Source organism: Macaca thibetana, chromosome 9 (assembly GCF_024542745.1).
Source record: "Macaca thibetana thibetana isolate TM-01 chromosome 9, ASM2454274v1, whole genome shotgun sequence".
NCBI classification, from domain to species: Eukaryota; Metazoa; Chordata; class Mammalia; order Primates; family Cercopithecidae; genus Macaca; species Macaca thibetana.
Window position 1 is genome coordinate 91,236,544 of NC_065586.1, and position 12,997 is coordinate 91,249,540.

Here is a 12,997-nt window from a genome sequence, read left to right on the forward strand (position 1 = left end):
TTTTTTTTTTTTAACTTGGGCTGTCATCTGTGGCAGCAACTTAATTATCTGTATATAAATCTCAGCTAGGCCAGGCACAGTGGCTCACGCCTGTAATCCCAGAACTTTAGGAGGCCGAGGCAGGTGGATTGACTGAGCTCAGGAGTTTGAGATCAGCCTGGTCAACACGGTGAAACCCCATCTCTACTAAAATACAAAAAAAAACTAGCCAGGTGCTGTGGTGTGCGCCTGTAATCCCAGCTACTTGGGAGGCTGAGGCAGTAAAATCGCTTGAACCTAGGAGGCAGAGGTTGCTAAAACAAGACAGCCATAAGAAAAAAATCCTCACTGCTGATATAACCTTAGTAGGGTCATTTTCTCACATAGTAAGAACATTTTGATACTTTAATAAAACTGCCTGTGAGACAAAGATTGGAATAGAAAGGGGCATTACGTTAATTATTGAAAGCATCCAGACAGGAGAAGATGGTCTCCTCATAAAAATCTTTTTCCTGTCTGAGAAGATGAGGTAGACATATTTTTCCCTGTTTCACCCAGTACAACCAAAATCCCTGGGCATTACGTATAAAACAACATGAGAAGACTCTGACACGGCAACAGAAGTCAGACTGGCTAGGGACCCCGCGTCCTGAGGACCATGACGGTGAGCTCCCACGGTGTTTTTGTTTCCTTGGACATCCCAGACATGGAGCTGAGGGCAGCAACCTGGAAAGGGCAATGGGCACAGACAGAAGTCTCAAGAGGAGCCTGCTGTCTCTGACCAAATGGCCAGAAAGGGCAGCCCAGCAAAACACAACACGTTGAAACAACAACCACTATTCTCCAGCCAAATGCCAGAAAAGGCCAAGTGGGGAGTCCAGACTTCCAGTCTCACCAGGCTATGATGTGGTTCCCCAACTACCTCACTGGGATAGGCTCAGAGAAAGCCCAATAGGGAGTCCATATTTCATCCTTACCCAGCTGTAATGAAGAAAACCTAGGAATCAGGACTCTCACCACTGCTCAGCAGTGTCTAGGCTACCACTCACCCATAAGGTGTCAGTGGAGGCCATGTGCAGAGCCAGAACTCCCACCCCATCCAGGAGTAATGAGTGGCCCCAATGACCTCAGGTGTGACATAGGCAGAGTGGGGAAATGAGACTTTCTACCCCCACCTGTCAGTAATGAGGCAACATCCCCAACCCCCTATCTGAGAGGAAGCCAGTGAAAACAGAAGGTTTTAATGAGATCCAGAATCTAATAACATAATAACAAGAATGTTCAAGAGTCAGTTGAAAAATCACATCTCTCAGAAGAATCAGGAAGATATCAAACTGTAAATAAGACAATAAAGAGATGCCAACACCAAGATGACAGAGATGTTGGGATTATCTAACAAAGATGGTAACACAGTCATCATAAAAATGTTTCAATGAACAATTATGAGCACACTTGAAACAAAAAAAAGTGAAGTCTCAATAAACAGAAGATATAAAGAATGAAATGGAAATTCTAGAACTGACAAAATAACTGAAATAAAACCACAGTGGATACACTCAGCAGCAGCATGAAGAAGACGAAGGAAAGAATCAGTGAACTGGAAGGTAGAATATTAGAAATTATACAATTTCAGGAACATAGAAAAATAGAATGGGGAGGAAAAGAAAGAAATGAAGAGCCTCACAAACTTATGGGAATATATAAAAGATCAAAAATTCATGTCAATGGAGTCTTGGAAGAAGAGAAAAAAGGTGGGACTAGAGAAGTATTAGAAGAAATCATGTCTGAAGGTGTCCTAAATTTGGCAAAAGACATAAATAAGTGAAGTGAACAGGAAACAGGATAAACCTAAAAAAATCTACACCAAAACACAGCATAGTAAATTTCTGAAAACTACAACAAAGAAAGAATTTTCAAAGCAGTAAGAGAAAAATGACACCATATCTAGAGGGGAAAACCAATTCAAAGGACAGCAGATTTCTTATCAGAATCCATAAAGAAAAGAAGGAAATAGCACAATGTTTTCAGCTGCTGAAAGAAAAAAAACTGCCAGCTTAGCATTTTGTATACAGTGGAAATATCCTTCAAGAATGAAGAAGAAATCAAGACATTCTCAGATACAGGGAAACTGAGAGCATTTATCTCTAGCAAAGCTACCCTAACAATGTTTAAAGGAAGTTATCTAAATAGACAAAAAAAAAAGAAAAGAAGGAACCAGCCAGGCACGGTGGCTCACCTGAGGTGAGGAGTTGAAGACCAGCCTGGACAACATGGCAAAAACCTGTCTCTACTAAAAATACAAAAATTAGCTGGGCGTGGTGGCGGACGCCTGTTAATTCCAGCTACTCAAGGAGCCGAGGCACGAGAATCACTTGAACCCGGGAGGTGGAGGTGGCAGTAAGCGGAGATCGCACCACGGTACTCCAGCCTGGGGGACAAGAGCGAGACTCTGTCTTTAAAAAAAAAAAAAAAAAAAAAAGGAACCTTGGAATATCGAGAATGAAAAAAGAACCCATAAGCAAAAACATGGGTTTAAAAACTGCTTTCCCTCTTAATGTATTCTAATTCTTGTTGACAAGTAAAGCAAAAATTATAACACTGTCTGATGTGGTTCTAAGTGTATAAAAGGATCTATTTTAACTATATTGTAAGCAGGGGAGGGCAAAGGTTCACAAAGAGAAGCAAAGTTTCAATACTTCTTTGAACTCCTGAAATGATGATACCAGTAAACTGTGATAAGTTATATATATATATACACAATGTAATACCCAGATAACTACTGAAAAGGTTATACAAACACATAGAATAAAAAACACTACAAATAAAAATGTTATTCTAAAAAAAAAAAAAAAAAAAAGATGTCAAATAACCCACAGGAAAGCAGGCAAAAGAAAACAGAGAAATGGAAAACAGAAAACAAAAAATAAAATACCAGACTTAAGCCCTAACATATCAATCATTGCATTAATGTTCATCATCTAAATAAACCAACTGAAAGACAGAAACCAACAGGGTAGATACAAAACAGTACATTTTAAAACATGACCCAAACATATGCTATCAACACAAAACTCATTTCCGATATTAATATATAAGCAGGCTAAAAGTAAAAGGGTAGAGAATAATATATCATGCCAATATTAATCAGAAGAAAACAGGAGTGGTTATATTATTAATAATATCTGATAAGTATACCTCTGAACAAGTAAATTTACCAGAGATGGAAAGGGACAGTATATAATCACAAAAGAGTTAACAACAGCTATAGCAATGCTAAATATGCGTGCATCAAACAACAGAGCTTCAAAATATGTAAAGCAAAAACTGACAGAACTGAAAGGAAAAGAGACACATTCACAATTTTAGCTGAAGACTTCTACACCCCTCTCTTAACAACTGATAGATCAACTAGACAGAAAATCAGAGAGGATACAGAAAAATTCAACAATACTATCATGCCAGGCACGGTGGCTCACGACTATAATCCCAGTACTTTGGAAGGTCAATGCAGGAGGATTGCTTGAGCTCAGAAGTTGGAGACCAGCCTGGGCAACATGGTGAAACCCCGTCTCTACAAAAATTACAAAAAAAATTAACCAGATATAGTGACACATACTTGTGTAGTCTCAGCTACTCAAGAAGCTGGAGTGAGAAGATCACTTGAACCCAGGAGGCAGAGGTTGCAGTGAGACACTGCACTCCAGCCTGGGCAAGAGAGACAGACTGTCTCTAAGTAAGTAAGTAAATAAATAAATAAATCAGAAATGAAAGAGACATTACAGCTGATACCACAGAAGGATAGTAAGAGACTACTATGAACAATTATATATTAACAAATTAGAAAACCTAGAAGAAATGGATAAATTCCCAAAAACACAACCTACCAAGATTGAGTCATAAAAAAAAATTAAAAATTTCTAAACAGACCTATAACTAGTAAGGAGGTTGAATCAGTAATCAAAAACATTCCAACAAAGAAAAGCTCAGAACCAAATGGCTTCACTCGTGAATTCCATCAAACAATTTTAAAATAATTAAAACTAATGCTTCTCAAACTCTTCCAAAAAGCTGAAGAGGAGAGAATGCTTCCAAACTCATTCTATGAGGCCAGTATTACTCTGATACCAAAACCAGACAAAGATACCACAAACAAAAAAAAAAACTATAGACTGATATTACTAATGAATATTGATGCAAAAATACTCAACAAAATACTAGCAAACCAAATTCAACAGCATATTAAAAGGATTAAACACCATGACCAAGTGGAATTTATTCCTGTAATGCAAGGATGTTTTAACATATAACAATCAATCAATGTAACACATCACATTAACAGAATGAAGGACAAAAACTACAGTCATCTGAATGCAGAAAAAGCATTTGACAAAATTTAACAAAGTTTCATGATAAAAATACTCAACAAAACAGGAATGGAAGGAAATTACCTCCACATAATAAAGTCCATGTATGAAAAGCCCACAGCTAACATCTCACTCAAAATGAAAAACCAAAAGCTTTTCCTCTTAAGATCAGCAGCAAGGCAAGAACGCCAACTTTTACCACCTCTTTTCAACATAGCATTGGAGGTCCTAATCAGAGACCTTAGGCAATACAAATAAATAAAAGGCATCCAAATTGGGAAGGAAGAAGTAAAATTGTATCTGTTCAAAGACGTGATGATCAAATACATAGAAAACTCTAAAGATCCCCCCACTACACACACACACACACACACACACACACACACACACACACACACACAAACTATTGGAACTAATAAATGAATTCACAGTTGCAAAACACAAAATCAACAAACAAAAAACAGTTGTTTCTATACACTACCAATGAATAATACAAAAAGAAAACTAAGAAAACAATCTCATGTGTAATCATCAAAAAGAACAAAATACCTAATAAACTTAACCAAGGAGGTGAAAGACTTGTACACTGAATAGAGTACATTTTAAAATTATGAAACATTTTTAAATGTTTAAAAATATAAAACATTGTTGAAAGAAACCAAAGAATGCACAAATAAACAAAGACATCTCATGTTCATGGACTGGAAGACTTAAGATTGTTAAAATATCTGTACTACCCAAAGCATCTACATCTTCAATGCAATCACTATGAAAACCCTAATGGCATTTTTTACAGATAAAAAAACACCATTGTAAAATTATATAACATCTCCAAGGACCCTAAATAGTCAAAACAACCTTGAGAAGGAAAAGCAAAAATGGAGGCCTCATACATCCTTATTTCAAAACATTTTACAAAGCTACAGTAATCAAAACAGTATGGTACTAGCATAAGACAGATATACAGACCAATGAAATAGAATAGAGAGCCCATGAATAAACCTTTGGACACACTGTCAAATGATCTTCAACAAGGGTGCCACAGCTACACAATGGTTAAAGAATAATTTCTTCAATGGTGTTGGGAAAACTGGATATTCACATGTAAAAGAATAAAGCTGGACCCTTACCTAACACCACATAAAAAATAATTTGGCCAGGGACCGTGGCTCATGCCTGTAATCCCAGCACTGTGGGAGGCTGAGGCAGGAGATAACTTGAGGTCAGGAATTCGAGACCAGCCTGGCCAACACAGTGAAACTCCATCTCTACCAAAAACTACAAAAAAATTAGCCGAGAGTGGCAACACAAGCCTATAGTTCTAGATACTCAGGAGGCTGAGACCGAAGAAACACTTGAACCCAGGAGGTAGAGGTTGCAGTGAGCCAAGATCATGCCACTGTACTCCAGCCCAGGCAACAGAATGAGACTTTGTCTCAATAATAATAATAATAACAATTCAAAATAGATTAAAGACCTAAACATAAGACCAGATACTATAAATATAAAACTTCTAAAAGAAAACATAGGGGGCCAGGTGCTGTGGCTGACACCTGTAATCCCAGCACTTTGGGAGGCCAAGGTAAGGAGAATCACTTGAGCCCAGGAGTTCGAGACCAGCCTGAGACTCTGTCTCTATTAAAAAATAAAAATAAAGCTTCCTAACACTGAATTTGGCGATGGTTTCTTGAATATGACACAAAAACACAAGCAACAAAAGCAAAAATAAACAAATAGAACTAAAAACTTTAAAACTTCTGCACCACAAAGGAAACAACAGAGTGAAAAGGCAACTTACGAAATAGGAAAAATATTTGCAAAACATACGTATGATAAGGAATTAATATCTAGAATATATTTAAAAATCCTACAACTCAACAACAAAAAAACAAATAGCTCGATTAAAAACTGATCAAATGATTTGAATAGACATTTAGCCAAAAATGATTAACAAGCATATGAAAAGATATTCAACATCACTAATCATTAAAGAAATGCAGATCAAAACCAAAATGAGATATCACCTCACATCTGTTAAGATGGCCACTATCAAAAAGACATAAAACAAATGTTGGTAAGGATGTGGAGAAATTGGAGCCCTTGCGTATTGATGGTGGGAATGTAAAATGGTACAGCTACTATGAAAACAGTATGGAGATTCCTCAAAAAATTAAAAATTTACCACATGATTCAGCAATCCCACTTTTGATTATATACAAAAGAAATGAAGAAGAATCTCAAAGAGATATTTGCACACCCACATTCATTACAGCATTACTCACAATAGCCAGGAGATGCAAGCAACCTAAACATCCATAAAAACATGTGTATTAGTGAGTTTTCTTGCTGTAGATAAAGATATACCCAAGACTGGGCAATTTACAAAGAAAGAGGTTTAATTGAACTTACAGTTCCACATGGCTGGGGCAGCCTCACAATCATGGTGGAAGGAGGAGCAAGGCACATCTTACATGGATGGAGCAGGCAAAGAGAGAGAGAGAGAGCTTGTGCAGGGGAGCTCCTCTTTTTAAAACCATCAGATCTTGTGAGACTTATTCACTATCACAAGAACAACATGGGAAAGATTTGACCCCATGATTCAATTACCTCACACTGCGTCCCTCCCACAACACGTGGAATTCAAGATGGGATTTGGGTGGGGACACAGACAAACCATATCAACATGAATAAAGAAAATGCGAAAAAAAAAAATGGGATACTATTCAGCCTTAAAAAAAAAAAGGAAATTCTGTCATATACTACAACATGGGAAAACCTTGAAGACATTACGCTAATTGAAAAAAGACAAATGCATGACTCCAATTATATAAGATATCTAAAGTAATCAAACTCTTAGAAAGTATTACAGTGGTTGCTAGGGGCTCAAGAGATGGAGAAAGGTGAGGTTGTTTTTTAATGGGTATAGAGTTTCAGTTTTGCAGGATAAAAAAGTTCTAGAGATGTGTTTCACAACAATGTACATACAATAAACATCACAATAGATTTAAAAATGATTAAGATCATAAATTCCATGTGTTAACACAATAAAAAAAGACAAACTCACAGAACAGAAGGAACAAACTATTGATACATAAACCTATTGATACAAAAACCTAAATAAATCTCCAATCATACTGAGTAAAAAGGCTCATCCCAGGTTACATACTGTATGATTCCATTAATATAACATTCTTGAAATAATAAAAATATAAAGAGTAGATGAGTAGGTTGCCAGGGGTTAAGGAGGGTGAGGGGACAGGAGGGAAGTGAGTGTGGCTATAAAAGAGCATCATGAGAAACCCTTGCAGAAATGGAAATGGTCAGTATCTTGAGTGTATTGATATCAATATCCTGGTTTTGTTACTATTGTGTTTTCAAGATGTTACCACTGAGGGAAATTGGTAAAGGGTATAGGGGATCTCTCTGTATTATTTCCTAAAACTGCAAGTGAATCTACAATTATCTAAAAATAAAAATTTTAATTAATTTTAAGAAATATTTTCCCCAAATGGTAGAAGTTATGTGCTAACTGGAAATAATGTAGAGGAATACTTGTTTTTTTATGTAGGTGGGGGTAAAGGAGGTAGAAGGACCCAGAAAAATCTTTCCCATCTCATATCGCAAAAAATGAAATGTCCCAGCCTGATTACCCCAATGTTCACGCACAAACACCATTCTGGGAAACCCTATGTAATCATTTTCAGAAGGGAAGCCTGGCCTGTATGCTTCCTAAGTTTTGGTCTTCAAAGGCACACGTGTTGGTCCTGCAATAAGAAACCAGAGAGGTAATTGTGGGCACCAGAAAAAGAGAGAGGAACGTCCACACACCAGAGCCAGTTTTCTGTGGGTGGCAGGCAAGTTTAGCTAGAGGGGCAAGCAGCCTTCATCACAGAGGTGTACTTCTGATTCAGCTCTGAAGAAGCCAGGGTTAATATCATCCTTGTGATATCATTTGAATAGAAAAGGATGCATCCCTTTATTTCCAGGGCAGCTGCTTATAAATCTCCCTCATGAGTGTTTGGGGGCAACATCTTACAACACAATTTGGAAGAGCTATTATCTAGGGCCTAGTATGTTGGTTATAGGAGCTCTCCAATCATTCCTTGAAGAGAACACCATCACCCCATCAGTAAGCTGATGAGCTGTGTGGGCTGGCTGAATTTAATGGGAAGGAAAGAAGTGTACCATAAGCCACAGCAAAGTCTTCTCCATTACATTTGTCTATGTGCTTCCACACTTCTGTAGCCGCCAGTTCTCAGAAGTGATGGGGATGGAGTTACTCATGGACACCAAAGTCAGCAATAATTAGCATTTACTGAGCACCTACCAGGGGCCAGGCACTGTGCTGAGTGTTCTGTGCATATCCCGTTGCATTGTCTCAACAATCTGGTGGTGAAGAAGTTAGTATTATTTCCACCTTAGATCTCAGGAGACTGAGTTTCAGATATGTTACATGGTTTTTCCAAGGTCACACAGCTAGTAAGAGGCAGAGCTGGAATTCAAGGCTCGGGCCCCTCTATCTACCAAGCCTTTAGGAAGTATCAGGCAGTGTCATATAAACAATGAAATCTGGGCTCTGAATTTTCTGATTTTGACCAGGTCCCCTCAACTCAATTAAAAGAGATCAGAGGAAAGGTGCTAGCTTTCTGCTGAACTGACATTTTCTTTGCCCACATGGTACACAGTAGGCACTCGATAAATGATTATTATGCTGAACTGACCTAGAGGAAAAAGGCCACTGAGGACCTCCCCCTCCACTGTGTGCACTGAGAGGAAGGGAAGCACCTGCCTTACCGGTTGGCAAGGCTATCTCTGTTCTTATCTGACTGGGACACAGCTCTGTAAAGACCTACAAGACAGATAGCCACAGACACACCATGATACCTTCAAGTGTGTAGGACAAAGAAATCCAGGGCAAGCCCCAGAGAATGGATGATGACCTCAGATGCAAAGTATGCAGTGAGCCAATTCTGGAACCTCAGCGAATTTCACAGACTAAACAGTGGGAGGGAACGAGCACTTGGGACTTGTGCTGACTGAGCAAGCAAAGTTACCAGGTGACTGCTGAGCTCACAGGAGAATCTTTCTTTGTGGGAAGGCACTAGAAATACACCAGCAAGCTGACACCCCGCCCCCCCATACAAGCAGCATGGCCAGTTAGGCAGCTCCTCTGCCTTAGGCTGTTGGTTTTCCCACTGTTTCTGGGTTCATCCTCAAAGAGTGTGGGATGGAACAGAAACGGGACCCTCTCTGCTGAGAAAACCTACAAAGAGACAAATTTTGATACTCGGAAACTACTGCAGCCGAAGAGTCTGGGCCAGGGGCTAGAGGAAAGGCTTACACAGCCACCTGGTAGTTTCAGACTCGGGGGAGGGAGCATGCAAGGAACGTAAGAGAAGAAGAAAGACATTAATGAAGGAAAAATAGCCAAGGCCATACTAAAAATATTTCCCAGGCACATATTTCTCCCAATGCATAGCAGCTCTTTCAATTAAGGATGTGTCATTTCCTGGGTTATTAAGTCCAGGATCATGGAACATTCCACTCTGGGACAGTAAAAGAGGGTCACGTTCTCAGCCTCCCCAGCACCAAAGCAGCTAAAAACAAGGATCACAGCCCCTAGTGTTTCCACCACTCCTGAGCTGCTTGGAAGCTTCCCCTCAGGGTATGTCTGTGGAAAGCCTGGGGACCCAGTATGACACCTTTCTCAGGTGTCTCAAATGTCCCCACGGTCACCTGGAAGAGGATCATCATCTCAAGCCAGTAAGCCCTTGCAAGAACCAGAATTTGGGGAAGCAGCAGCACTGGCGGCGACTTTGCCTTGGTTACTATGATAAATGGCCAGTAACCTTTAACATCTTCTAAAGCCAAAGTCACACAGAAAAAAGTCTGCCCTACTAGACTCAAAGAAATGTTAAAAGAAATCTCAGTGTCAGCTGGGCACAGTGGCTCACACCTGTAAGCCCAGCACTTTGGGAGGCTGAGGCAGGCAGATCACCTGAGGTCGGGAGTCTGAGACCAGCCTGATCGACATGGAGAAACCCCATCTCTACTAAAAAAACAAAATTATCCGGGCATGGTGGCGCATGCCTGTAATCCCAGCTACTTGGGAGGCTAACGCAGAAGAATCACTTGAACCCAGGTGGTGGAGGTTGCGGGGAGGTGGAGGTTGCGGTGAGCCGAAATCGCTCCATTGCACTCTAGCCTGGGCAACAAGAGTGAAACTCCGTCTCAAAAAAAAAAAAAAAGAAAGAAATCTTAGTGTCCTCTCAGTGTCGGGCACAGGGACGCGCATGCCATGGGTTTCCAATGACATCTGTGTCTCTGTGGGGAGGGGAGGGGTGACTATATGCACGGAATGGCCAAGGAGCCCTTGAGAGGTGTTCCAAACATTTAAGTAGTTTGGAACCGCTAGTATCTTCACATCTCTCAACCTGCATATGAAGCCATTTGTTTGCAATTTAATTACCATAAGAGTTGAGCAGGTTCTTGTTAAAGGTGAATTGGGGAGAAACTGAATGGCAAAGCAGGCTTCAGAGGCAATACAAAAATTGAGAATTCCAAGTGGGAAAGGTTCTCAGAGCTCAGGCAAGTTTGGACCACACAGTGTTTTCCACCAAAATTTAAATGTCACCAATACTTAAAAATCAGGAGATTTCCGATAAAAAGAGGCTTTCCAACTTCTGTTTTAATGGAAATAATCAGCAGAAACGAGACCTGCATGTGGCACGCAGCTGGAGCCAAGGAGCAGCGGCCCCTCTGGACCAGGAATGCAGGCTCCAGCTGCCACCCCCAACCCCACCCCTACCCGGCACCCTTGTTTACTCAGAGCTCTGCCTCAGTTCCTCATCCTGCCTGCCACTTTTGGGTATTTGAGTGGGAAATTCCTAACCTAGTCCACCTCCTTTACACCTACGGAGAATTGGCCCCATCTCTAACCCATCCTCAAACCCAGTCCCTTTGCTGGGATTCCCAGTGTTTCTGGATTCATCCTCAAAGAGTCTGAGATGGAGCAGACTGGGCCCCTCTGCTGGGAAGATCCAGGAGACTCCAATAAAGACTCAAAGGGCTTGGTGGCTCATGCCTGTAATCCCGGAACTTTGGGAGTCTGAGGTGGGAGGATCACTTGAGCCCAGGAGTTCGAGACCAGCCTGGGCAACACAGTGAGACCCCAATCTCTACAAAACACAAAAATTAAAACTTAGCCAAGTGTGGTGGCACACACCTGTAGTACCAGATACTCAGGAGGCTGAGGCAGGAGGATCACTTGAACCCAGGAGGTTGAGGCTGCAGTGAGCCGTGATCAAACCACTGTACTCTAGCCTGGGTGACAGAGCAAAACTTTGTCTCAAAAAAAAAAAAAAAAAAAAAAAAGACTCAAAGGCAGCTGCAGCCAAATGATCTGTGACAGAAGAGGACATACCTCCCCAGTCCCCAGCAAGGCACTTCCTCAGATACTTCTCCCCTTTCCACCTGCAGCCCTACCTCTCCCCCAGTTAAGCCTGCCTCTGTCCCCAGATCAGAACCTATTCTTAAGGACAAGCATTTATATCCTCAGGGACCTCTCTTCTTTTATGACTTCTGGTCCACTCTGGGGAAAAAGCAAATACTGCTTCACCAAAACTGTGCACCATGAAGTATTTCTCCCTTAGTTCAGATGGTGAACACAAGCACAGGCTACTCTAGATTCTCTCAAACACTCCCCGACTAATAATACTGAAGAATTTCTCGGGAAGCAGCAGGCCTGTCAAGGAAGGACTGTGTTCAATTAGAAGATGATGATCACAGAAATCAAAACACAAATAAAAACAGTTCTGGAGGATTCACTGATTTGTTTGTGCTTGACACGATGCTGGGCATTTTACATGTTAATTCTTACTTTTACAGACACCCTATAAAGCAGGAGGTATTGCCCTCTTTGTGTAGATGAAGAAAATGAACACAGAAGTGTTCTGCTAATGTAGTCATTTTTCTCCCTGGAGTAGTGGCTCTTGCACCTGCCTGGGCAGCCCTGGGCCTGATGTGAAAGCCCCTACCAGGACCGGCTCAGAGGAGGACTACTTACGGTCTGCTGTTCGCTTCCACCCCGCTGGCAGCAGTCTTTGACTCCAGGGCATTGTTGAAGTTGGAGATATTTTCAGAAGAGTAGAGGCCAGCTGGGTTGTTGTACTGGTTTGTGATGACCCTGGCAGTAGTGCTGGAGGCAGGCGAGGCGGTAAAGGGCATGGCACTTCGGTTGTGGGCGCTTCCTATGTGCAGAACCTCCTGCAGGCAGGGATCAGAGGACAAATCAAGGGGGGCATCCAATGCAAACCCCTTGATGGGGAGTGCAGGCTGAGTGCCAGGGAGAGGTGTTCCAGCTGCTAAGATGGCCCTAGTTCAACCCAAACTTTAGCTGAGGGGCACTGATACACCCACTGAGACACACGGGCAATGACTGGGGAAGTTTCCCACAATGGGCACCTTTGGGAGTTCACATCCTCTGAATCATCTCTGCCTTTTGATTCTTCCTTGAGGCCCAGCAAAGCCTGCCCTCTGGGCACCCTCGGGCCAGACAGCCCTTGATGCTTTGGGCTGTAAGATTGAAGTCAGAGCTAAAACACGCTTTCAGGGCACATACCAAAGGGATTAAAGCACTAGGTGGAGAGAAACAT

General features: G+C 41.2%; 1 protein-coding gene across 1 annotated transcript in view; it reads right to left on the reverse strand.

Annotated features, from left to right (window-relative positions):
- Positions 1-12,997, reverse strand: part of PDLIM1 (PDZ and LIM domain 1) — a 56,349-nt gene that overhangs the window by 14,093 nt on the left and 29,259 nt on the right. Inside the window, exon 4 of the mRNA XM_050802822.1 lies at positions 12,409-12,608. Within this exon, the coding sequence (XP_050658779.1) occupies positions 12,409-12,608 (200 nt within the window). The remainder of the gene's footprint in view (positions 1-12,408; positions 12,609-12,997) is intronic.